Source organism: Ixodes scapularis, unplaced genomic scaffold (genome assembly GCF_016920785.2).
Source record: "Ixodes scapularis isolate PalLabHiFi unplaced genomic scaffold, ASM1692078v2 PGA_scaffold5__190_contigs__length_132052651, whole genome shotgun sequence".
Classification (NCBI taxonomy): domain Eukaryota; kingdom Metazoa; phylum Arthropoda; class Arachnida; order Ixodida; family Ixodidae; genus Ixodes; species Ixodes scapularis.
The window spans coordinates 93,316,818-93,343,967 of record NW_024609880.1 but is presented as its reverse complement, the minus strand read 5'-3'; the positions used below and the strand labels follow the sequence as shown (position 1 = coordinate 93,343,967).

General features: G+C 44.9%; 3 protein-coding genes across 3 annotated transcripts in view; all 3 read left to right on the top strand.

The window, feature by feature from the left end:
- The window catches only part of LOC120849588 (twist-related protein 2), a 58,846-nt gene extending 32,249 nt beyond the window's left edge, over positions 1 to 26,597 (top strand). The window contains exon 2 of the mRNA XM_042293806.1: positions 25,813 to 26,597. The gene's annotated coding sequence lies outside the window, so the exon portion shown is untranslated. The remainder of the gene's footprint in view (positions 1 to 25,812) is intronic.
- LOC121838189 lies at positions 608 to 7,096 on the top strand. Its single transcript, XM_042294276.1, has 5 exons — positions 608 to 791; positions 3,378 to 3,481; positions 3,846 to 4,080; positions 6,848 to 6,919; positions 6,990 to 7,096. Exons 1-5 carry the CDS (start codon positions 608 to 610, stop codon positions 7,094 to 7,096), a joined length of 702 nt encoding a protein of 233 aa, XP_042150210.1.
- On the top strand, positions 7,132 to 17,132 carry LOC120838338 (BEN domain-containing protein 5-like). The gene is made up of 7 exons (XM_040208200.3): positions 7,132 to 7,166; positions 7,239 to 7,301; positions 8,436 to 8,483; positions 11,336 to 11,409; positions 12,650 to 12,872; positions 16,093 to 16,215; positions 16,598 to 17,132. The coding sequence occupies exons 4-6, from the start codon at positions 11,407 to 11,409 to the stop codon at positions 16,209 to 16,211; spliced, it is 345 nt and encodes a 114-aa protein (XP_040064134.1). The 5' UTR covers positions 7,132 to 7,166; positions 7,239 to 7,301; positions 8,436 to 8,483; positions 11,336 to 11,406; the 3' UTR covers positions 16,212 to 16,215; positions 16,598 to 17,132.
- Positions 26,598 to 27,150: the final 553 nt, after the last annotated feature.

Here is a 27,150-nt window from a genome sequence, read left to right as displayed (position 1 = left end):
AGCAAAAAACAGGACTTTCTCGAACTTAGCTTTAATTTTGTTTCGGGAAAGGGGGGGGGGGGGGGGGGGGGGCGGGCTCGGCTTTACATTGTTCGGCATTGTCTCGGGCTTTGCCTTAAATGACGTTATACCTTTACCAGCTCGTTTGCACCCTTTAGATTTTTTGAAATATTTTGAAAAAAAGTTTGTTTCGGTTTCGGTCGCTTGACGGCATATAGGCTTGACGGCGTCACGGAAACGATGGAGATGCCACAAATAATTTATGTGTCTTGATTAGTGCAACATTTATTAAGTTATATTATCTATTAGAACGGTCGGGAATACAAAAATAATATTTTTCTCTAGTATCTCATCTACTGAATTCACTTTTTTTTCCCATCTGCCAACACTGCGTTGGCAAGATGCTAACCTCATATCCAAATCCAAATCCAAAAGCAAACACGCGATCCATCGCGGCCATTTTATTCGAGTTTCTTTTGTGTATCGGTTCCTAGTGTATTCCCTCGTATTCGCGTTTTCTACTGTAGTACTGTACCGCGTATTTCTGCATCTTTCCCGTGTGTTTTGTTTTTTGTACGTTTCATTCCTCGCGTCCCTCCCAGTGGGCATGTTCGCCAAAGTGAAATTTCTGCAAGATGGCAAAGTATCAATCGTCCAGACAGCTCTTGTGAAGAACTTTCATCCAGCCAACGTGGCTGACTTTGAAAGGAGGACGACTTACAAAGTATTTTGGGATGGGGACGAAAACACTCGAGGTGGATACTACGATGCAGAGATCATCAAGCTGGCGGGTGAGTGATATATCCACAATGGTGGTTCAACCCTCTAGACACTCGTTTGTATGGCAGTTATGCGAATTGTCACTGCACGTCTTGGGCGAATGCACACACGGCGGAGAGTACCGGGTCGGTCAAAAGGAGAGCAGAAAACAATATTAAGTGCATGTAATTAATTAGCGATACGTTATTTGACGTTTTAAGATGTGTTGAGCAAGTATGTTTATTGGAAGAATAAGGCTATACGCACGACGTCCTGCACCTCGACCAGAAAGGACTCGCGACGCGAAAAGTTTTGGTTCTCGTATAAAACCAGCTGTCAATACGAGATTAGCGAAGTTGCACGGAGAGACACCGTCCGTCTTTTCGCGGTGAGGGCCATTGCGCACTGGCGCTCACTGCCTACTAGCCTCACCCAGTGCTCGCCCACGTCGCGTGAAGAAATGGAACTCTTCGTCGAGAGGTGGCCAGTCATCTCCGCCACTCGCTGTCATAATCCTTGTTGTATATGTGCAGTCGGGGCGGGATGGGGCGGGGGTGGCCGGTCGACGGTTCTCGGGGCGCCGCCGGCGCTGCGCTGGAGCTTGGAGCGCGCCGGACTGGGGTCGAACACATTCGAGTAGGATGTGTTCAGCCCTAGCTCGGCGGGTCCCGGGCTTTGGCATGGCTCTGGGGGCCGTCCGCCTGCTGTTCGCGTTTCTTTCCGTTTCTGACTGTGCATAGTGTTGTTGTCATTAGTGTTTATTGTTTATCTACCCCCCTCCCCCTCTTTTGTTGTTGCTGTTATTTATCTCCCCCCCCCCCTCTTTGTTGTTCCTAGTGTTTATTGTTCATCTACCCCCCCCCTTTTTTTTAAATCTAGTTTGGGTTTTGCAGGCTGTCTGGCTGCCTTTGGCCTTTCTGCCGCACCCCCGTCTCTCCCGAGTAGAAATAAATAAAATGAAATGTAGCATAGCATAGAGGTAATGCGTCTCCCTCAGACACAGCGAACCCTGGTTCAATCCCCATTGTCAACTTACTTTTCTTTTAAATTTTTTTTTTTTTAACATTGTGTTTTGTCGAGGCATTTAGCAATTTCTTTTGTACGATTAACACTGAAAAAACCGAATGTTTTTGACGAAACTTCGCTCAGCTAATTGGTTTGGGACTCCCTTTCCAGAGGTGCATGGGGGACAGCGGGGCTTGGGTTGCCGGCTGGATGCTTCGAAGCGGGGTATACGGGGGGGTTTAATAGTTTTATATTTAGCAGCCAGCAGTTGCATACTGTCCTTGCGAGCGGCGTGGATGCAGGGGGGGAGGGGGGGGTTATCCCACCCCCCCCCCAGCATCCACACTGTTATCCCATCTACCTAAGTCCCTAACCACTCATGTTCATCTGTGCTGCTAAGCACAATTGAAATTGCTCCCGTGCTTGTCTAAGACACGCGCTGAAGTGCAATGAAAACTGATCTCAGCTGCTCCTAGCCTGCTCCAGAACGTAGTTTTAGCTACTCCCGACCTGCTCCAAAACAGCTGTTTCGGCTGCTCCCGTGGCTGCTCCCAAGTACATTTCATGAGTTCCACCCCTGTCTCCGTGTCGTGCGTAAAGCCACTTCCGATCAAGGTGCACGACGTTGTGCGTATAGCCTTAGTCTTATTGCAATTGTTTGTTAGTGTTCACTGAGCAGGGAGTGACGTAGATACAAGCGTTCGTCGGCATTTTTAGTACAGTTCCAATAGGTCAGTGGTCTCAAACTCGTTTGAGGGTGAGGGCCAGATAGCCCATACTGGAAAGTTGGAGGGCCTCCGTAAGACGGGGGGGGGGGGGGGGGGTAGGGGGGGGGGTGAACATTTTAATGAGAAGAGACCTCGTGCCCTATGCTTTTTGTAAACTCTCAGTTTTGCCAGTGACATTTTTAAATTTGATTTGTGTATATGACAACTTTGGGCACTGACCTGATGTGATAACAGAAATTAAAATTACACTGCCCCGCCAACGTGCTGGCATTTTTAGTAGAACAAGAGAGCAAGTAATCTATCGTTCCCAGCTCAACATGTCTTTAAAAAACAATAATTTAATTTGGCAGTTCTTGAATTCCTCACTATTTTTATTATAACACTCTGAACAAATACTCGTCTTTTATTGTGATGTTTTTTTGAAGGTGAGAATCCCGAGCTCATGGCTTTATCTTTAGCACTTGCTCCTGCTAAGCGAGAGTTTGCGCAGCCGAAATGTATCCTTCAACGAATAGCTCGAGGTTGTAGACAGGTAGCGGAATTTTCGTACATTACAGAAAAGCTGGGAAGCAAAGAATAAAGCGAAACAAAGGGCAAATTAACAGAGAAAAGTATAAACCATGTGAAGAGGTGAAAAGAGCGGAGCTACTTTCCGAGCGAAAATGAATCGACGAGATGAGATCACTATGACACATGTCATTTCTAGCGCTCGAGACATGAAAATCGCTGAGGAGCGGGCCTGCGGGCCGCTTCTCAGCGAGTCGCGGACCGCGTGTTTGAGACCCCTGCAATAGGCAGACTGCCAACTGTCAAAAATCAGCAGGAAAGTATATTTAAGATGGCATTTCGAATTTATTTGTTGACTTCTGATCACATGTCCACTAGATACCAAGGAGAAGCTGTCGGAGCCATCAGCCAGGCGGGAACGGGCATCAGAACCAGCAGCCAAGCGGTCCTCCAGCTTAGAAAAGTCAGGAACCCTGACGAAAGTGAGTCATGATACCTATTCAGGGGTCACACTGCGATTTCGAGACTTCAGACATATAGTTGTGGGAGAGTCTCAGTCGCTTCCAGAACGAACAACTATAACCTTTTTTCCTTTCTGCATTTTTTTTTTTTTTTCAACTTTTACTGTCCCGAGCAAGCCTTGCACTGGAGCAAGATTTCGTCCCACTGGTTCTTGAGAATTTTCTTTGTTTTAAGACGATCAATGGTTTTGCCTGAAAATACCTGACCCATTCCGGCAGTAAAATAGAGAATTTTTATTTCAGTGTCCCTTTAATGGAAATCTTGCAAAGGAAACAAAGTACTGCAAGTATGTGCTTGTTTAGTAAATCACCCTTTCCGTTTCAGAAAAAAAAAAAAAATCTGAGGTGCGGTGTAAAAAGCCAAGTTGAAAAGGAGCTGGTGGAGTATCTGGGTGACTCGGAGGAGGAAAAGGAGGAGGAGAACCCAGAGGTGCTGAGGTTGAGGGCCAAGCTCGACAAGCGGGCAGCAAAGATTCGCCGCCTGAAGGCCGAGAACGAGGGCCTGCTTAAACTAAACCACGAGCTGCAGCTTGCTCTTTGCGCAAAAGTGCTTGGAAAAGGTAAATGCTGTTTACTTAGTTCACAATATGTAGATAGTGATCCTGCATCCATTTCGATTGTACTGGTGTTTTGATGGAAAAGGTAAAAGGATACTCAAATCTAAAAGAAATGCATAAACATTGCCAGGTGTCGAAAGCGCGGCCACATTGGTTAAAAAGAGAAACATGAAAAATATGGAGTGGGCAAGCTCACAAGGCATGAAAGCTTAAAAAAAGAAAGATATGTGCAATCCCCACTTTAGGGGTGTGGTGAAACTTGCTACCATCTCATGCAGCAGATTGCCGACAACTCATGATCATCTTGTACAGTGCTTTTTCTTGACTTTAACACGGCTTTAAGAATGTTGTCAAGAACAATTCCAATTACACCAGCAGCCAGTGGGTGCGACAGCATTATTTGATTGAATGGGCGCGAATGAGCACCTTTGTATTTTAGACGGCAGCTTGTGCCGCCTGGTCGGTGGTAGCAAAATGCATGAGTGTCGACTACGTATGCAGCCATCTGCTATGTGGCACAAGCTGCTGTGTGGTACAGCTGTGTATACTATTGCAACAATACCGAATGGTTTGTAAAGTTTGTGTATGCTGTCCTTCTCGATGCCAAACTTCATATCATGCTTATTTGGTAATTCTCGAAATTTATGGACAATCAGGTCTAAACAATGTCTGGGACTCTAGGTTTATTCAGTGTTTGAGTTATACCGCTGTCACACGGGAAAAATAATGTCATTACCAGCAAATGACATTCGGCCTGAAGTGTCTTTCGTTTGCTGCCATACGGCAGTATTTAATGACATTTACTGGAAATGGCATTCACTACTGATTGAGTTATGCCGAACTCATTCGCAGTCACTTTCATGCAAACTGTGTTATCTCGACAGCAGAGACACTGTAGGGCGCAGTAATCTGAGATAATAATAACAAAAGCTTTTAGCCTTTCCACTTTGGTGAAGAAGGAAGACCAGCGGAGTTGTACTATGGTGGGAATGAAGTAATGGCCGGCCACAAGTCAGCAAGCCAGAGTGGAAAGGCTCGAAAGGTTGCATCAACTATGAGTGACGGCGGCAAGCAGACAACCGACAAACACAACACTCTGGACAGCTACGCCATCTATGAGTGACGGCGGCAACCAGAGTTTTGTGTTAACATTTCTTTTGCGGTGGACACGATCCTGGGGAAACTAGCCCTATAACAGCTCCGCTGTAAAAGGTACAAATTACGAGTTATTCAGACATATGTTAGTAGATATGCATTTCTTTTTTCTTTTTTTAACTAAAAGACAGTAGAGTGCAGAATGTAAAATAATTACTCGTGTTCTCATCCACCAAATTTGGCGCCTGATGGTCGGCCATGTTAGTTTTAAGTCGACAACGGCGGTTTCGGCGTTTTGATCACGTTTTGGCTATGGATCTCCCCGCTTCAATGTGAGCTGCTTCTGAGGCAGAAAAACCAAATCAGAAAGCCCACTGGTCTGCAGCTGAGACGTTTGCCCTCGTAAGAGCAGGGGAAGAACACTTGTAAGACTTGAGCCACCGCAAATGAGCACGCGAGCAAACAGTGCTGAACGTTTTGCAACATGTTTTGCAGCTCCCACTTTTAATTTGTGTCTCTGCAGTTCTGTGCGATCTTTCGCACGTAGACACATAAGTACGGTTGCCAGAAGTCAAGCACATGCAAAATCACCAGGTTCACGCTCTAATAACAGCCGTGGCACCACAGGGGCTATGTTGCTACATCGCAATGTAGCTTCGGCTTCGAATTGCTGCGTTGGTGTCCAATCCGGAACCTACAATAATGCTAATAATATAACAAAGTAATACCATCCAGCGTAAGATCTGCTTATTATTGTGTTTAAATAATCTAGGAGACAGTTCCAAGCTATAGACCAGGGGTTCTCAAACTGGGTTCCGAGAGCTAGTCTCATGGGTTTCGCAAACACCTAAATTTGACCTTCCTGCCCCTCCGTCCCCCACGCCGTGGTCTGCGCGGCAGGATCATGCAAAGCGCCTTCATCTCACTTTGTACTAACATTGCGAATGATATGGTGGCAATATATGAGAAGCAAGCGAAATTGCCTACGATTGTGCTTCTGTTGCTTCTTGGTCGGCAAAAATTTGAGGCAGTTTTTTTTGGTTTCCTGGGGTTCCGTGGGACCAAAAGGTTAGAGAACCCTGCTAAATGTTTAAGAACCCTGCTACAGGCAGTGCTTTTTTTCTAAAATATAATAATGTAATAGTTTGCTACAATGACTGGTGTTCAATCATCATCATGGAGTCTAATGACGTTAAACATGTATGTGCAGCACGGTCTGCAAGAATAATGACATTCGCTGAAAATGACATTGATTTCCCTGTGTGCCAGGGGTATTGTTGACATACCGAAAGGTTACAACAATTGTGAGGATGGCTGTTGTTGAAGAAACATGTACCTAGTGTCGTCATTTGTATTGTTTGCAGATGTACAGTTCATGCCCAGGTAGCCGTTATAATTAAGGGAAGTCAGCCTAATGGCTGACTTCCCTTAATTTGCCATCCACTGCTGGTTTATTGTATGTGGGACAGACCTCTTTTACTATTGATTCAGCTAGGTGACATTATTTGGTCCCAGAAACAGAGTGCATTTATTGAAGATGGGTGAAACTGTTTCGGCATAGCATTATATTGAGCCTTTTAAGCGGGAAGTTTGATCCATGAAAGAGGTCATTAGATGGAACTGATACATATTTCTAGTGTGCTAGGCATGATATTGGATGTTGGATTATTCTTAGCCCTTCCTGAACAAGTGCCAGGGGTCGCTGTAACAGCGGCTGTTCAAGCGGGGATCTCCGTGCCCATTGGAGGTAAGAAACATTTAGTAGTGCTTGTCACCAGCATTGTACTGAGCTTTATGAACAACTGGATTATTTTCAGCCTCACCTAGGCGAGTCCCAGCTCCACCTAGGCCAGTCCCAGTGGCAGACGCGGCCAAAGATGGTAAGAAACATTTAGTAGCGCTTATCACCAGCATTGTGCTGTGAGTTTTATGAACAACTGGATTATTTTCACCCCCACTTAGGTCAGCCCTAGTAGCAGCTGCGGCCAATGGAGGTAAGAAACATTTAGTAGCACTAATCACCAGCATTGTACTGCAAGTTTTATTAACAACTGGATTATTTTCAGCTCCACCTAGGCCAGTCCCAGCCCCACCTAGCCCAGCCCCAGTGGCAGCTGTGGCCAGTGGAGGTAAGAAACATTTAGCAGCTATTATTTTATCAGGATTGTGCCTTGTGTTTCTAAAAATGAGTTGTTCTCAGCTCTGTGAGTGACGCATGTGATCTTGCTGTTGGCGATCTTGCCTGACGCACGCATTACTTGGGTTTGGGTGCATCTGGCGGGAGCTTGCTACAGACTTGTAAATTTTTAGATAATTAGTCAAACTTTTGGACAAGTGGCAAAGTGAATCGTGTTGAATCAGCTTTATATGGTGACGAAATCACTATGAATATGCATCACAGTGTTCATGAAAAGTTCATGCAGTGATGGTTATCTGCATAGTGACGACAAAATTAAGCACATTTTGACATAAAGACTGACAATATCTTTGTGCTTGGTACTGCAGCTTTAGTATGAATGATTTAGTAAGAATCAAGGTTGCTTACTGCTTGAGACCATTTATCACTAAGACAAGCTTTGCGATCGTAGTGTTCATTTGGAAAGCCAGTCTTTAGGTAATTTCAGTCACACGGCCAAAGTTGTTTTCTACGACACAGATTGGCAGAAAGTTACGAACATAAACTTTTTTATTTTTTGCATATTGTTTCATGTCACGATTTGAAATGTGACCATGTGCTTATGCCAGATATGGCTAGCAGCGACCAAAACGAGTCGCAACTAACTGGTCCACCTGACGCAGAAAGAGAGCCGATTGTGCAGAAAATGCGAGTGTGGAAAGCAGCTTCCGAATGCCAACACTCAGCATAATGTCATGCTGAGTTCATAGCGTTTATTCTTCCTTGGGGTTGCTCTGTTTCACCATTCACGCAACGCTTTACGGTTTACCGAGCCTTCTCCATTTCACAAAGGCCACTAGAACAGTCGGGCGTTACAAGGAAGACAAAGAAAACTAAATCGCCTAAAAATAGCATGAGGACCCAAACTGGCGCCTGCGACAATATATCCTCATGATTTGTTGATGTGGAATGCCGCGCTTTCTGCCTACACCCCGATGCGCATGAGTAATGCTGCTAGGGGGCACACCGGATGGCTTGTAGAATTGTTGTATATGGTCCTTTCTAGTGCCAAAATTCATGACTTTATATGAAGTTACTAGCCAGGGCTGCTGGAAACACCTTTCTCTGACCCGACCTTTTTGATCAGTTGCAGGACTACCTGCGGGAGATGCTGGAGGGCCCGACTGCCCACCACGTAAGTTATTTATGGCCCGACCTTTGGGTACTCGGATGTTTATCGTACTAACAGAACCCATACTTTAGTCAACCGGCGGAATCTTCCTGTACCTCCCATTGGGACTCCAATTGCAGACGGCAGCGCCAAATCTCCCCTAACGGGCGTTGGGTTTCTCCAAAAGGAATAAGAAAAAGACAAAACAATACGCGTGCTGTCGTCATGGCAACCGCTTGGTTATGGGGGAGGGTGTGAGAAGTGTTGTCCCTCCTCTACCTCTCTTTCACCCTCGGCGACAAAAGGATGCAAGTTCGTTCGGAGTTCGAAGCAGCCTCCGAACTCCAAACGAATTTGCATCCTATCTTGTTCTTCTACAAAACAATGTAATCTTTTGTAGAAAAAAAAAAAAAAAGTGTGCGTTTTTTGCGAATGTCTAACGCTTCCGAAACGATTGCACTTGACTTTGCGTCGTTCGATTGAGATCGGCTTGGCAGCAGTGCATGTTCAGTGACAGCCACTTCTCATTAAATCGTCAATCAATGGATGCAGAGTGCGCCCAGCCGGTGCTGTTTCGCGGCTTAAGATGTGCGCACATCGCCATTCTGAGCACAAGTCCAAACTTCTTTTGCAAGTTCTTTTTTTATTAGGCACGCTTTTTATACAGAAAAAAATTTTTACTGCACGGCACAACAAAGTAACAAAATCTACACAAAACTACTATTCAAGTATTCACAGACTTGCAATCACCCATTTAACTTTGCAGTAGTTAGCGACTGTGATTCGATCGCCACGGTCTCTCGCAGGTTCCTTCTGCAGCGCCAGCTGCTCCACGCACATGCTAGCGAGCTGCGGTGCTCTAACACCGATATTGCCTACACCGCTCATTTTAAGATAAATGCCCTGTCCCTTCTGACCTTCTACAATAACTCTACCATAATGAAACATGCAGCAGCAAGTTTTCGGCAATCCGAAACTGTATAATCAAAAGTATAGCAGCCCGTCTTTACCTTTCGTCATTCGGGAACCCAAAGGACTTGGCAGAGCTGTTGCCACTGGAATTAGAGCACCACTGAGTCGAGCAATAGACAAGGTTCCGTTTGCTCGGTGTACTGGTAGAAGAAATAGACCGATAACCAACAGGTCTATTTTAGACCTGTTGTATGCCTTCACCATCCTCGCCTTGTTCTTAAGAATGGTTATAAAGCGTGTGCATCTCAAAACGGCCCAAACTACTGTGGCGCAACGACAAGAACCCCTCCTGATCAGTGACGCAGATCAGGAACTCTACGCGAGATGACAGTGGCGCCTTTGGTAAGCGTGCCAAAGCTAAAAAAACAAAGTGCACAGACTAGAAAAAAAGGAAACAAAACAACAGACGTGTGCCATGTTCGTTTTTGCTGCTGGATAAGGATGCCAACTTGTGCCGCCTAGCAACTAAAAAGTAAACCTGGAAGACCAAATCGGCCGGGCAGGCAAGCGCGAGCGCTCTTATTATCGGATTATATTTTACAGCGGCGCTGTTAAGGGCTTGGTTCCCGAGGATCGTGTCCGGTACAAAACACTTGTCGACAAAAACGCCTCTGGACAGCTACTGCCATCTATAAGCGACGGCGGCAAGCACACAACCAGTCTGGTGGCCGCCGTCGCTGGTAGATGGCGGCAACCTTTCCAGCTATCATAGAAGAATGGATTGTTGGGCGGCGCGTTGGTGGGAATTCATCGTAGAAAACAGTGCGAAAACAGACGACGACAAAGAAGAAGCACACGTAACGAGCGCAGCGCTCGTCACATGTGTTTCTTTGTCCTCGTCTGTTTAGCACACTGTTTCCTACGCTCTTGTCAGTTTCGGTTTGGACTTACGATGGGTCAGCCGCGTGCCCTTTTGGGGAAAGAAGACTGGCTGCGGAAAGAGCGGCGACGTACGCAGCAGTGCGAATGGGTCCGTAACCACCGCAAAGCCGCTGTCGCCTCGACTTCACTACGTCGAGCGCTTCAGATTCCCTTGCCAAAGAAGAGCACATCGCTTGCCTGGAAAGCCGCCGCCGAGAACAAAACCAGCGATGTAAAGGGCGTGGGCAGGCCAACACCACGGATGACGATCGTGCCACGGAGGCCAAACGCAAGTGCGAGGCCCGGCGACGACTGCACTCCACGCCGGCAAAACAGTTGCCGGGCGCGACGGTGATGTTCCAGAGGGAGTCCGTGGATTACCCGTCTGGCGTCTCGTGCACCGTGTGCGACCTAAAGCTCCTTCATGTTTCGAAAGTAGCGCAAGGTGCATCGATACACGAGGCACGTGCAGCCCTTGGGAAGATCATGGTGGCACAGCGCAGCACTGAGTTAGATTTCAAACGCCATGAATTTCTCAGAAGTGGGTGCGGCACATGCCTCGAGCATTTCTGCAACAATGAATGGCGCCACTTTTCCCAGGATAGACAGGCTTTAGTGCAATCGACTCTGGGTCAACGGAGACGTATCCACGATCGGCGGCGTGTCGGACAAGAAGAATCGGGAAACGGGCGCGTGCGCGTTGCAGCAGTGTATCGAGTGCAGCTCCGCTGGTCTTCCCTCTTCACAAGAATGGAAAGGCTGAACGTTTTTCATGAAAAGTTACGGAACCATGGAAATATTGCAAATTATACATATATATGTATATAATTATACAAATTTCAAACCAACCAAGATGAATTATCGGGGTTCTACTAGATGTTTTACTGCGTGTTCCACTAGTGAAGCTCTTGCAAAGAGTTTCTTCAAGCTCCTAGAGTATAGAAAAATCTGAATATTAACATGATCCTGTTTGCATTTGTATTAATGTAAATTCAAAAGCTTTACACTGTCATAACTTTAGTTAATGTGAAATTGTTTTTCAGTTGCTGAGGTGGACGGCCTTGCTAAGAACGAGATCGTGGATCACACCATCGGCCTCCAAAATGAGGATGAAATGGTAAAATAAAATTTTTTTCGCAGTTCCATGCAATGTATGGTATACCGTATAATCGCGTGTCAGGGCCGCACCCCCATATTTAGAACAAAGCATTGCAAAAAAAAAAAAAAATTACTGAAATTATTTGCGTATGCACCGCACCCCCTTGTTTTTGAGGCGTGCCGACTGTAATGCCACGTTTTCTATGAATTTGTATCGCTAGGTGGCACTAGCCTCTGCCGGAGCACATAGCAGCACGTGTCCGCATCTCTGATATCTGCTCTCCACTCATCCGTATCACCGTATGGCATAATGGCTGTCGACCTCGATCATGGTCGGCGGCACAAATGGGATGCGTTTGTGTTGCAGCAAGGCGTTGAGAAAAGATAAAGGATATGTCAGGTTCCGTGGCAAGCGCGAGGAATGGGGATTTAGCGGGCTCGGCTCGCGCGTGCACTAAGTTTTCGAACACCACTGTACGCTTTGCGGAGGTTTCCTTTTGTTTTTCGATTTGTGTCAAAGTGTCGCAATTTGTCTGCCTTTTCGCGCAATCTGAGAGCTATGGGCAAGTACCACTTCAACAGTCATACGGGATTGAAGTCAAAAGTTGCCGCGCATGCTATCAAGTACGGGAAAAAAAAAAAAAAAAAGATGCGTATTGCGCAGTATGTAAACTAATTAAATCCGACTGACGATTGAGTTTGAATTCCGGAGTGAAGGCGTTTCTGACCAGTGCAGCCGAGTGTGCTCATGTACGTTCATTTCGGAATGTGGATACAGATATTTTTTTTATTTTTTTTAATCCGTGTATGGGGCTGCACATAGAAAATTTGCCCTCAAACCGGGAAAAAATAGTGCGGCCCTTACACGAGTTAATGCGGTACATTAAAAGAACAGGGTGGTGTACGCACAGTAGATTGAATTGATTGCTACCATAAGCCTTTAAAACATTATTGTAGCCAGGCTCTTAATTGTAGTTATAGCCAGGGCCTGCAAATGTTTTATTGTCACGCTCACATGATGCAACTAGGGGTTACATACCTGTTTGATGCAAGTGACATGAAGCTTTGTGGGCTCATCAACTTTGCAGATGCCCATGTGGATGAGAATTTAAAGGTAGTACTGTTTTAAATTTAAAGGCCTAAATTTTATACCTGTAATTATTTAGTGCTTTTTAGATGCACCTTCTTGGAGAATACAGGACTACTTTGTGTCAACTCGACTGGTATGTGTAAAACTTTCTCGGTTTTGTTTATTGCAGATCCATGCTGGGCAAGGAGTCTACATCAATCAAGAATCCTGGATGGAGATGCAGAAAGCGGAGAGCGACTCTATGTTTTGTAAAATCACGGCCTCTTCCATTTGGCCAGTGGAAGTGCTTTTAGAGAAGTCAGTGACCGGCACCCTCTCAAACAAAGCAAAAGCAGCGGGGCAAGAAAAAGCATTTGCCCCACTTACTCCGCACAAGGTGCAGGCTCTCTCAGGTAAGCAAGCATTTTGTTTAAAATCTTGATACAATCCTCGCGGGGTCGCGTAAAATATTTCATGCTAAATTCGTATCAACAAAAGCGAAATGAAATTTATATTTTGAAGCACAAGGAATGCATTACCATGGATTTATTTATGGCAGAAAATATCTTGTATGTAATTTGCACGATTCTAACATGCCCCCGATAGTAACACACAGTTATATTCAACCCATGAATATTAAAAAAATTGGTGCCGATTCTACTGCGCAGATAAAATATGACGGCTGAACAACATACACCTCATAGAAAGCATGTTATCAAACTCACATACTCGAAAGTGCCCACACTGGGTGCTATTGAAGCCCTACATCGAACACTCTCGATATTCGGTTCCTTTGTCTTTCCAACCAAGCTCGCATGTCACCGTGGACCACACCGAAGACACGACCAACACCACTCGGTTTTCTCTTTTTGCCAGTGCGATCACTTTTTTTAAAGGTAACCTTAAAGTAAAATTGGTTTTGCTTTTCCAAGGTTGAACCACGATTCCACAAGATCGCAAAAACAAAACAGCGAATTTGGATTCAGATTGGATTTGATTTGAAGCATGTGTTGATGGTGATGGGGCTGGCCACTTTGCACAGTTCTTTTAGCATTTTGTTTAGTTTTAGTTTTTGTGTCCGATTGTAAAACGCATTTAATTTTGAGCTCACGTCTTTGAGTAAACAAAGTGCGGCTGATCCCTGGCAGCAGCCGGCAATCAGCTGCCCGGAGCCTTGGGAGCTTACAGTCACCGATTGTGGCCTCCTTACCATTATCAGATGCGGGGCATGCATTCATATCAGTGGTTGCAGCATGTCGAGGTATTTGGAATACCAGAAAATTTTCACGTTGTATGCATTGCGCTTTGACCGTGGAATTTGTGAATTCATTTCATTCTGAAATTCATACCAATTAGTATCACCGAGATTTTACTCTAGTAGGTTGTCCGCTAACACCCGGACGTGTGACCTGCCAAGAATGAAAGTCAAGCATAACAGATAATAACCGTAAATAATAATTGCACATTTTTATTTTGAAAAGATGGTTTTATTTTTCGTTCTAAGCCGCAAACTCGAGCAAGCGCTCGAAGAGAAGTCAACGGAGTGTGCGATGCGTCGTGGGTTATCCGGCAAAGTTGCGGTTCGGTTGCATGGTGGTGTAAACATGCTACAGCCTAGCCATTTGAAACACCTGTGGGCTTTGCATGGACCAACGTGGACTAAGCCAACTAAGCGCCCACGTGTGAGATAAGTCATGTCAAGGTCATCGTGTTCAGGGCGAGATTACTCCAACAGTTGAGTTACCTCCAAAGAGCGGCGCTGCTCCGATGTGTAGTGCAGCTACGTAGCGGTTTCTGTTATGTCACCACTATGTCACAAGATCTCTAACCTTGCTAGATTACTTCCCAACGAAGCTTTGGGGGCATCCACCAGGTGCACATTGAAAGACTGTTTAACTAGCTTTAAATTTAGTTTTCTCGTGCCTTTCAACGAAAGATTGTTGTTTTCGAGGTGATACTGCAACTTAGCCCATATCCAAGCTAGCAAATGAGCTCTGGAATTCCGTTTCCGTGCCCCTTTAAGATTTACTCTAAGCTACATTCTGGACTTTGTGTAACTTCTTGTGCAAGCACATTTTTTCGAAAAGCACCAATTAATTCCTAGAGGAATTTAACTTCGGCATTATGAAAACTTGTTTGTTTTGCTTTATCTACTTATTTTTCTTAGTGGGGACACATGCATCAGATTAAAATTCAAAGCAGCATGTTGAACTAAAAGAGAAATGTGCAAAAATGCAGGAACAAACATTCCCTTGTTTTTAATAGCCTACGCTACGAAAGGTATTCACTTATATTGGCTATTAGTTTCAGGGAAGAAAAGCAACATAAACTGTTCCTCTTAGCATTTGCATTTAATTTTCTTATGGTCATAATCGACTTGCTGACATGTATATTCGTGGTGTGAAATGCACTTTTTATGATGTATGCCAACTGTAGGGGGTAAATGTTCTGAACTCATTTAAACCATCAGTTTCTCTTTTTTGTTCAAGTGACTCCGAACCTAAGGATTGCTTTGTTATGGAGATCTCAGATTGTTATATTGGTTAAGTAAAGAAATAATGATTTGGAGTCTTTTAGAAGGTTAAGCAAAAACAAGCAGCTATAATATCCTGAGGGTAACCTAACTTAAAATTTAAAGTTAGGTGAACATATAAGGTAGACTACCTCATAGAGTGCTACCAAAAAGGGTTATAAATATTGTAGCCAGGCCATGAATGGACGATCTTTTAAGGAATGTGAAAGATTGTTTTTATATAGAACTGCACTGGTTGTTTCTGCTGTTCATAATTCTATTTTTAAATTCTGTGGCCTGTCTAAGCTGTTACCACAGCGAGAGATGAGGACCAAATGTAAGCAGTTTTCAGTGTTCATTGTCTACTTATCTCCAGTTGCAGCTCCTGTTTCTTACAAAGTCACTGGCCTAGCAGTGAGATTTATAGACATGGGTTACCTGTTTTGTGCTTAAAAGAATCTAACGAAAGCCAGGGTGGGAGTGGAACATGCATCAGGATGCTGCGGTACTTTTGCTTTTATGGTAATCTCTGAACTGTCTAAATTCTAAGGTGCCAGCTGCCAGTTAACTGCTTCCATTAAGACTAATTTACACTTGGTCTTCTTAAACTATGACCCTCCAGCCTGTGTGTATGGTGTTCTACAATGTTTTAAAGGGATGCTGAACAAAAATCTGGATTCCGCAAAACACGGCGGCAAAAGCGTGCAACAGGATGCTACGAACACCAAAACATCACTCAGACAGAGATATCTCGAATGGATGACCGTATTTAAAAAAAAAAAGAGGCGCATTTGACAGATATGTTTACGTCTTGTTTTTCCAAGAAAGAGAGGGAATGGCCTCGCGTCTTCTCCGCCTCGCCGCTTTGAGGGGGCAAAGCGAAGAAAGGAGGAAACGAGATATCTTCACATCACGTGCCTCGTCGGCCTCATTCAATCTCAACCTCTTTTTCTAAAAATACGGCCATCCATTCGAAATGTTGCCTTACTAGTAGTGTTGTAGGGATTGTAGCGTCCCGCCTACAGCTCCTGCTCTGTATTCTGAAGTCCAAATTTTGGTTCAAAATTCCTTTAGGTCTGAGCACTGCAAAGAATTATTACCCTGGATTTTCCATATTCCAGGCTGCTTTTGGCTATACCTAAGGGAGAGGGGGTACCGCCAGGCTGAAAGGGCAGCCCGGCACCAGAAGATGCGCCGGTACCTGTCCGAAAAGCTGTCGGATCTGAGGAGAAATCGCTAAAAAGGTATGTGCTTGTATAGTATAACTTTCTTAATTAAGTAACATACTATTTTGGGTCTCAAGTTTACAAGCAATTATTTTAAATTATGGTATAGATAAATTATTTAGAGGTTAATATATCTCTAAATATTTATGCAAACAACTTTAAAGTAGTGTGTTGATCAGCTGACCACTTGAAAAGGCTGTGGGTTGCTTGATTGCTATTGCTACTCCGTCAGGCTGTGCTCAATAAATCCCCAAAACGTTGCATGGTAACACAATTACAATGAAGCATGTCACTCTTACTGTCCCTCTGTCGTCTCTCGGCCCACTCTTTTGTTGACGTATGTCAATAATCTTCCTGTGTTTGGTCTCATTGGTCACTAAATTGCCCTTGATATGTCCAGGCTCATCCCTTTGCCCTGTCCTGCCCCAACGTATGGTCCCGCCACGGACTGCTCATGCTGCTGCAGGTCTGCCATCGCTTGCACTCGATGCAGCCTTTTCACCGTTTTTTTTATATTAATTTAGCTTAAGTTATATATTGGAAATACTGTTGAAATGGAACAAATGTATTATTGCAGCCAATACGAGCTGAAATGCCACTACGCGTGGCGCACGATACTATGAGAGTTGTCTCTCGGATTGTTCAGTAAACCTCAGCATGCGCTGAGGTGGAGACAAATCGCTTGCGCTCATTGCACCACTATGCCGTTCCGTGTCAAAATCTAGCTCATAGTGGTGCAATGAGTGCAATCAGCAATCTGCCTAAACCTCAGCAAACACTGAGGTTCGCTGAAAAATCTGACAGGTGGTGCTGATAGTACCCCATGCCACGCGTCATGACATTTCAACTCATATTAGTCACGATGTTACTTCCTCAAATGTTGTGGTTTTTCTGTACCATATGCTCCCAGCAAAGCAATGTATAATGTCATAATTTCATAATAAACATATCAAAGCAACGCAGCTTGTTTGACTTTATTCTTATTAGTAGCTGCATTTGCCGTACTCATACATCAGGCTGGTGATTACTAGTGTGCAGTGGACAATATAATTCAATTCTAAGTGGGACATGCATTTCGTCACGCTCCAAACATGGCGTAATTAAATTTCCACATTATGCATTCACATATTGTCGTGCTTTGCACTCAACCATTTGTTTAAGTGGTGGCCAACTCGAACTTCAATGTTTCAAATTAGCCATCAAACCACCATAATCCAATTATTAAAAATGGACGTCCCAAAATACGACAGGTTATTCGACCATCAGACCATCAGACCATCAAACCATCACACCATCAAACCATCAAACCATCAAACCATCAAACCATCACACCATCAAACCATCAAACCATCAAACCATCAAACCATCAGACCATCAGACCATCAAACCATCAAACCATCAGACCATTAGCCGTCCCAAAATACGACTCCATCAGACCATCAGACCATCAGGATTTTCCTGATGGTCTTTTCGATAGGGTTGCCAGTTTCTATTCGTGACACTGACATCAGCTATTGATTTTGACTACCCTTATACTCAATTACCTGGCTGTGCACAGACAAGGTTGAAGTCGAGTAATTCACGAGATGCTCGATGACTACATTATACAACCTTCAAGTAGTCCATCAATTCCTTTCGACTAGGATATCATCGGACGTAGGAGACAGTACTCAAGTTTTCCTTGGCAAAAAAGTAATACTTTTTTTTTGTTTGTACAAAGATGTAGCGTATTTGTTGAAAAATTAAAACAAAAATTAAAGATTATCCAGAAAAAAAAATTTCTGGATAATCTGAAGCTAAAAATAATTTTGGTTTCTTATCCCCTTCATTCTTTGTGCTGTGAGGTTCAAAGAATAATAGATAATGAGGCAGAAATTCAATGTGGGCCTCGTGCACTGAGAAAGTCGCTACCCTGCAGGGACGACTGTGGACGCCGTAGGTGACCCGAAGAGATTTGGTGGTAACTTTGAAATAATCCAGATTAATAAAGCAATAAACCTTTGCCAGAAAAAAAATGCGAGAAGAGCAAAAGCTGCGTATAATTTTTTTTTTTTTAAGGCAGGTTAAGTTTGGTTAATTTCCGAGTTAATTGATGTTCTGATCTATTCAAATATGCCAGCACTTTTGCGGGGTGGTGACTTTTGAAATCTTGTTCCTTCCTGTAGTCCTATGAAGTTCCAAGGAAGTCTATGCGGGCAGTAACTAATGGAAAGGGGGAGACGAGAATGCGCAGGGACGCCAAACGCCGAACTCTACACCCGTTTTCACCTCAAGAACCGTTGTAAAAAAAATCCGGCTCCTAGGGGAGCATTACTAATTTCCCCTTTCATGTTCATACATACAATATATGTAGGAGAATTTTAGATTACATATGCGTTATCTTATCAAAACGCACGCGTTCCAAACGCCAAAAGCATCGTTTTTTTCCCTCCGACAACCGAATCTCGTGAGAACTATTTCGCACCGCGTAGGAACAATGAGCGGGTAGACCTAAAGCCTTTGTCTCCGCTGCACTCGTCGTACGCGTCAGAACGCGAAACGGCGGCGCCCGGCGTTTGGTTCTCGCACTTGATCACGTGCGACGAGTGCAGTGGTGCCAAAAGCAGCTAGCTACCTTTAGGTGTACCCACAAATAAGAGCTAAAGATATTACTGGCGAAATGGCAAGCTTACAAAAAGCAGAGAGCTCGAAATCCGTTCTCTATTAAATCTCTTGTGTAGCGCAGAGAGGTTTGGCGTGCATTGCAACGTGAAGCACCATCGACGCTTTTATGAGCAGCTGCTAGCGTCTCACAAAAACGCGACGCTAGCACACCGGCCGTTCTCTCGTCAAGCTTCAGCGTGTTTGCCTCTTCAGGCTGGTCGGGAATCCATCAGGGATGACGTCGTGCGCACGCCTGGTCTGCTATACTTCGTTTCAGCTTCCGTCCGAGCGCAGCCAAAGGCTGAGGGACGGTTCGCAACTTCGAGAAGAGCATTCCTACGCACCACAAAGTAGGCCGCAAAAGTAATAATTTTTTTTTTTTAAATAAGTCTTTTGTACGTAAACATTGCACAATATTCCAGATTTGTACTGCAGAGAATGATTTCCAACTTAAAGAATTAAATATATGACGTTTATGTTTTTATTAATATATTTGAATGCATGAATGCAATATCTTGATAATCACAATATTCTTACCCCGTTCCAACATGGTTTTAGGAAATCATTATGGACGAGTACACAGCTAATTGAGCTAGTTCATGAACTTACAAATAGAATAAATGACAGGGGGCAGACTGACTTAATTTTTCTTGACCTCTCAAAGGCGTTCGATCGCGTATCGCATCCTAAACTTCTTCTGAAGCTATCGGCTATTTTTAAAAACGATCAGTTAATTACGTGGATGACCTCTTATCTCTCCAATAGATCGCAATGTGTATATCTTGAGGATGGGACTTCTTCACTTCTGCCAGTAACATCAGGGGTACCACAGGGTTCCGTGCTGGGGCCACTTTTATTTTTAATTTATATCAATGACACCGTTAAGGATGTTCAAGTTCCGGTTAAATTATTCGCGGATGATTGTGTCATTTACTCTGAAATAAAATAACCTCAAGATCAGGTAGCACTTAATGAGGCTTTATTAAAAATTAAGGAAGGGTCAGACAAATGGCAAATGAAAATAAACAACGATAAAACCGTTGCAATGACAATTACTTGGAAAAAGAATCCCTTGAAATATTGCTATTCAATAGATGCGATTCCCATTAAATTTGTTGACCGCCATAACTATCTTGGAGTGACAATAACCAGTAAACTTCTTTGGAACCAGCATATCGATGACATAACGAATAAGGCCAGGGCAAAATTATACACACTAAGACGCACCTTAAAATTTGCGGATAACGAAACAAAGAAGACTGCTTACCAATCAATTGTACGACCTATTCTAGAGTACGCGCACACAGTATGGTATCCGCACACGGCAGAAGGAATCAGTAAACTTGAAAGCGTACAAAGACTGGCTGGAAGGTTTATATTTAATAAGTTCAGATATAGTGTGTCTGCCTCGAGCTTACTAGAGCAAGCTAACATCCCGCCATTGGAGATTAGAGCTAAAATAGACAGACTGCGAAATTTATATTCTTTTATTAATGGAATTTTTAATGTCAGTAGAGATAGATACATACAATTTTCATCAAGCGGATCAGCTAGACTGAACCATACTAGGGCCATTAAAGGGGTAGTGAAACGAAATTTTAGCGCCGATCTTGTTGCATAAATATGGGCTAGGGACAGGCACCACCTCAGAAATATAAATATTGCGCTGTAAAACACAGGAGAACTAATTTTAAACATAATTAAACGATTTCAAATTCTCATCTGGTGGATGGGGGGAAGTTCTCGTGACATCACTTGTGCCAAAATAGCAGCGCCGTTCTGCGGCAATACGGCGTGCCGGCAGAATTCGCCTAGGCCTGAACGCGTTTGCAAAGCCTTGGCGGAGAAAGCCAAAGCGTAGTTGGCCACAGTGAGCTCGTTCTCGTTGCGGCTCTTTGCACGACACGGCCCGAGCATGCTTCTGGCACGGCCGGTATTAGTTGCTGCGAGTCGCGAGCTGCAAGCCGACGTTAAAAAGGATATGTTTGAACTACGAGGGTGTCAGCAAGAGCCACGCAAATGCCAAATACCTGTTCACACTCGGAGCGGACGCGCGCGTTTGATCGAAGTGCTGGATTCGCTCTGTTAGACCGCGTTTCGGTAAGCGCTTCTGGACCGATCTTTTACGATTGCAACTCGATACTGACATGACACTCGGCAAAGAAAGGTTAGACCGACATCGCGTAGCTCCCACGAACTGCTATAGCTCGACACTGACGTAGCGTTGAGTCAGAATAAAAATGGCATACTAATAACAGAGTGTACATACCGAGTTGCCAAGGTAATCCGTATGGCGTTTATTTGAGCTCTATATCACACAAAACAAGGAGATAGAATCAATGAGAGTCCCTTTTCGACGACGGCGTTCGTCACCGCTGTCTCGGAAAACAAGGAGATCGAGATGACAAGGGGAAAATATTGACCTCTGAAATTTAGTTCAGGGATCAAACTACTCATCCGGTAAGGGTCCACAAGGGTCGCGCGGGCATATTCCATTCAGCAGGCGAGCCGGTCATGGACAGACGGTCTTGGCCAAGGACCGCCGGAGCAACGGTGCGCCGAGTCGATGTTGCTGCTAGGCCTACTATATTCTGCCGAGCTCGCTCGGTCGGCAGAATCGTGGCTGTTGTAGCTCTTCTCGTGTGTTTGTGGATCCTGCGTTCTTGATCGTCGTGGTCTGTTTTCTTCCTTTTTTCTTGCTGCTTGAAGTCGGGACGCACGAGAAGAGCACGAAGAAAAATAAATGTCCGTTGGTGGCCGATACCAAGTAACTGAGCGACGCAGTCGGCCTTGTTGATTTGATCGTAAAAAGTGCGTAAGACAGCTTCGGAGCTGTCGTAGGATTCTGTCGTAACCTGCGCAAAGGTTACGACAATTTCGTTTCGAGAGCACGGGTTTTCTCTCAAATTTGTCGTACGCACTTTTTTCGTCGTGAATTCGCTTTGAGAATCCGGCCTCAGAGCTGGTTTTGTCAGTGCTGCCGTGGTTGCCGACTTGCCGTGGTCCCGTGGTGCAGCGTGCGTGCAGCCCTTGCACATCTCAAACGGCCACGTTGTCACAGGTCGTAAATCGTCGACGCGCCACCAAGTGGCAACGCTCGTAACCACAACATTCACGCCGTAGCCTTTCCCGACCGGCACAAGTGACGTCACGAATGCGCCCAATATCCCAAGACGCATCGCGCTCTCCGATGGCCGATTTTTGAGCGCGCGCCCAATCGGGCCCATCAGGGTGAAAAATATAGCCATCCGTTCAAAATACAAACGCGCGATTATGATTTATGAATATCATTGATCATATTGAACCTATTTCTGACCATAATAGGTGTATTTCAAGTTTCGCTTCAGTATCCCTTTAAACAATATCCTCTTAAGCACGATGTCTTCAAATATTCTTTTTTTCCTCGGGCAATCAGTGAATGGAATTCTTTGACGAATGAAATAGTCACCCTCACATCACTTGATATTTTTGTTGAAGCAATCGCTTCCGCCACGAGAAAGTGCTCATAAGTACATCACATCATGCCATTATGTAACCACCCCTGCTATGGCTCACAGATGTGAGCCGCAGTATTCTTTAAATTAAATAAATTAAATAAATAAATAATGTGGTTCGGTGAAAACACGCACATCCTCTGGCAACAGGGCTGCAGCGCTCGGTTTTTCTGTGTGATTTCGTTCCCGATGTTCGCGTAATGGCCGGATCATGGGCTTGACTGCTTTCCTCACCGGGTCGCTTCAAAACGTCCTTTCGCAAAGGCACATTTGGGCGTCAGGTGAGAGAGGTCGTGATGAATGTCTCCTTTCAAATTCGGCAGGAGACTCCGGCCGCGTCGTGCCGCGAATGCGTTGTAAACAAGAAAAGCGTCCGGGCCACTACAATCCACTGATACGCGGCGAAATCAGGGCACCCATTTACCTGCCGATCACATTGAACGCCGAGAAGCTGGGGGAAAGGACTGCGCCAATACAAGGGAACATCAACGGCTGGGTCATCGGGCACGTTGCAATGTGTACTTAGATGTCGAAACTATGCTGAAACTCCGAACAGGTGGACGGCTCGGACACAGACGATAGCGGCCGGCCTACGTACTGGCATCCCCTCTGACTAAATTTCAGAACGTGAAAGGACACTTTTTAAACCTGTAGTAGACGATACCGTTGATACACCCGTAGCAAATGAAATACTCGGCGAGCACGGGCGGCGCGGAAGACCAGCGGCGCAGCGGAGTGATACAAAAGTGCAGGCGAGATCGCGTGACCTATTGCCGGCGTGTGATTGGCTCCGGCCACACGTAGTATTGGCGTCGCTCGGACGGAAGCTGAAACGAAGTATAGGTAAATTCTGCGCACGAACATAATACCTGTCGAAATTCAGTCGGACTCATTTCGAACTTTACGTTAGAAGTTCGAAATAGTCGAACCTGCTTCGACGGGTTCGCGACGTCCCTTAGTCCATCCTATAAACAAAGCAGTACTGTCCTTCGATGTCAAACGAAAGGCTCAAACTGACAGCTCGTTCGAGGCCTAACCCGTACCGCGTTGAGGTCGGCGGGAGCGACAGGCGGAAGAGGAGGGAGTGTGCGTCTGAAAAAACAAACATGACGACCTCTATTTTGACAACGGACTTCGCAAACTGACCGGATTACGGGAGAAGGAAAAAAAAAAACAGAAAAAACGGTGGCTATGAATAGGTGGTCAAATCACACAAACCGCGTAAATAGAAGGAGTGAGAGGAGGCTCTCGATCTATTCGCGGGCAAACACCGCACCGTTGAACTTCGTTTCGCTGATAGTGTGGGGACATGATTCTGTATTATCGCACGCTGTTGGACCAAAACGAAGGGTTGTTTGAGCGCAGAATTATATGCCATCAGGGTCTCGAGCAGTGGATATACGCACCAAGCAAAAGCCTTCTATCCGAAAGTCAGAAAAATTAGCGGATTCAAAGCGGCAACTGCGCAGAAAGTATTTATTCTCGAAAAAACATACTCGCGAATTTGCAGAAAAATTTCTTTCTTTTTAGTATTAGTGAAAAAGCTGACTGTAAACGAACTAAAATACACGGCGGAGGAAAAACAAAAACAAAAGAACAGCAGGACCAACTCCCCTCGCTAGCAGCCTTAAGAGAACAAGGCAAAGAAAAGAGCAACACAAGCTACGCATGGAGGCGAGTTCTTCACGAGCAGTTGTCCCACGGACGTCCTAATGGAGGACTCCCCATGCAGATATCAGATGTCCGCGCTGTCGCGGTTCCCGCCTCCAGGGAATCAGCCACAGATTTGGCTCTCGTTCTTCGTCCCGAGGCATCCACCGCTCCTACCCCTAGGCCTAATGACACACGGGTTCGTGCTTGCTTCCGCCGTTCCCAGTTCCAAGAGTAGCTCCTGGAACTGGGACCGACGGTCCGCAACGGACCCTGCGAGCCATCCGAACCAATCCAGAGCTGGCAACTTTTATCACGTGACAACGCACCCCGCGAATCGCTGCGCCCCTTCCGGAGGTCATGTGACACCCGCACGTCATGGATTGGCTTCGACGGCTCGTAGAGTGCTCGGTGGTCCATCGCGATGCGAAATGAAATGTGGTAGCATCGGTTCGGGCGTTGCTCGGAAGCACCGATGACGACGACTGCGACGACGACATGGCATCGGCGTCCTTCCCGAGTGCTGTCGGTCCCGTGGCTTTAGCTTCGCGGGTTGCGGACGGTACCATCATCCATCTTAGTCGGTCGGTCTGGAGCACGCTCAAGGACTTCGTGTGATGGGCGCCGTGCCATCAATTCGGGGTTCCGTCCCCGGCCGCTGCGCAAGATCGAGCACGACGTGGGCGCGGGGGTGATGGTGATGGCGGTGTGGATGTTTGGGTCAGGGAAAACCATTGTCTTTGAGGAGGGCGACGCCGTGGCTTGAGGTCTGCGTGCGGGGTTTCATTGTCGACAATCCCGTCGAGCAGAGACGCATTTATAGAAAGTTTCAACTTGTTTATACAAAAAGAAAGCGCAAAAAAAAAAAAAAAAAGTCTGATGAACAATCGACCTGAGCTTCGTTTTATGTTCTACCCCTTGTAGGAGTCGTGTCCTTTTTTACTTTTTGTAGGTCAATGGTAACTTGTAGTTCTATGATTTCTTGGCTCAAGTTGACCTTAGAGTTCCTCCTTATAAAATTGGTTCAAGCGAGAAAAAGATCAAAAAGAGAAGATAGAAAAGCGGGTTTACTTTTCAGTGGAGCTCACTAACGTAAGCGTATATCAACTGTAAATAAGCCTGTCTTCCCATTTCACTGGAGGCAGGTTTGACACTCGGAAATATTACGTGTAGTTATTCAGACATAAAATATTATTTAGAAAAAAGCACATATAGATAAAGACGGCGCGCTAACACGCAGGCGTATTATAGTTGGAAACTATGAAACTAATAATAGTAGAGAGTTTTAGTAGATCGTTCCGATAGCTCTTATACCCCCGATAACGATACTATGCGTGCGCAAAGGCGGTGGCGAAGTATCGGATATTTTTATCGAAGTCATCGGAACGACCTGCTAAAACTCTCAAAGAAAGCGAAAAATCACGTGATTTTATCGTGGCATGGGGGGTACAGCAATCTGCATCAGATCCAATTAGATTGAAACATTTCATAATTCCATTAGTTCATTGCATTCCATTGCTAATGTGCTTTCTGTGGACAATGTGATAGTCCCAATCACTTTAAACATCAGACAACTAAAAATAAGTTATGACTTTCTGAATTGCGATCCTTAAGTACGAGAATTAAAAAGCAAACACTGAAACTTGTTGTTTCTGATGGACAACAAAATAATAAAACAGGAAAAAAAGAAAAGAAAACGTTAGCGTAATTTTAATGTTCTGGTGCCCCAATGGAGATTAGATACATCTGTATAAAATATAAGTTCGTTAGGGACCAACTAATATTGAGAAATTCTTCAAACTAATGTTTTTGTATTTTCTCGTTCCAGATGTTTGTGACTGGCCCACTGTCGACCTACAACCGGCACAAATCCTACATCCATGGAGACGAGCAGTCTGGATGTCTCCATTACGAAATTCCTCCACTGGGACAGCGAAGTTCCCGCGACTTGCAGCTCCAGTCCGTCACAGCGTAGTCAACACCTTGTCAGTGAACGCGAAGAACCGTGTTTATTTCAAAATAAGTGCCTCTGTTTTCACGCGAAAATGTATTTTACCAACAAAGGGCTCGTGCGTATGTTTTACAAATTCTGCCTTGAATAGCCATGACTGTGTGTGTGTTTATGACATCGTTGCGCGCTTAGGCAACTGCCCGCTTAGGGTGTGCCGGCTTATACAGGGCGAACTCGAGAAATGACCGTCGGGATCTTTAGACGTCTCAGAACAATGCTGGTTCATTATTGCCCTCGGTGCTTTTGACGACGTTTGCGCGCCATTATAGTTAAATGCCGTTGGCCTGCAACTGATTTTTTTTTGTCGGAACAAGTGCAATTATAAGTAGCGGCGTTCCAAAATGGGTTCTGTTAGTAATATTTTAATGAAACCGCCGCCATAAAAGCACCCAGCAAAGAAGGGTTGTTTCTCTAAATCGCTGCTTGGGGAAATCATCCAGACGACCGCTCTCGGATTCATTAATTTCATAGAACAAGATTATTGTATATGTATATTGAATTTTGTGTGCCTCACAAAACACAATTGGCCGAGGCCATATGAGAGATCCTGTCGCTCTTTCATTTTGTCTAGGGTAGACAATTACTTTCAAAAAGGTTATAGAGAAAAAAAAAAAAAACGAAGACTTCGTGATATGCCTGATTATGTATTTTACCATCAACGGAATACCAGTATATTCAACAAGTGCAATATTTTTCTGAACTCTTTGAAGGTTCGATGGGCCGGGTTTAGCAATCGTTAGATTCTCATTAGATATTGTGTGCCTGTATATACATATATATGTTGTATAAATGCTCACTGACGCGAACCTTGGCCTAGCAAGAGAGATTGTAGTTCATTTTCCTAAGCGTAATACGTTTTGTTCGTTTTCTTCGATATTTTGTTCATTCCTTTTGTTCTTGTGCTATTCAATACATTTCAAACGCACATCAGGAGGCCACACCCTCGTTGCTCAGTTTTGCCGATTTTCATTTTGTTTTACCGAGATCCACTTCCAGTCACGGTTGCCTGACATTTTGCCAGTTCCAAAACTTTGACGAAACATGGAGGGTTCAGCACTGAATGTGAGGGTGCCAATTATGACGTCACGATATTCGGTGCAGGGGCCTTGTGTCTCACGAAATGTTGCTTCTCGGCGAACGTTGCTGTTCTTGGTT

Bases quoted from the DNA above. Each gene is read 5' to 3' on its own strand.
- LOC121838189 (XM_042294276.1), top strand. From the start codon at position 608: ATGTTCGCCAAAGTGAAATTTCTGCAAGATGGCAAAGTATCAATCGTC. The intron at 792-3,377 runs GTGAGTGATATA...CATGTCCACTAG, and splicing joins AGAGATCATCAAGCTGGCGG to ATACCAAGGAGAAGCTGTCG. The intron at 3,482-3,845 runs GTGAGTCATGAT...TTTCCGTTTCAG, and splicing joins AGTCAGGAACCCTGACGAAA to AAAAAAAAAAAAAATCTGAG.
- LOC120838338 (XM_040208200.3), top strand. The intron at 12,873-16,092 runs GTAAGCAAGCAT...TCCATATTCCAG, and splicing joins CAAGGTGCAGGCTCTCTCAG to GCTGCTTTTGGCTATACCTA.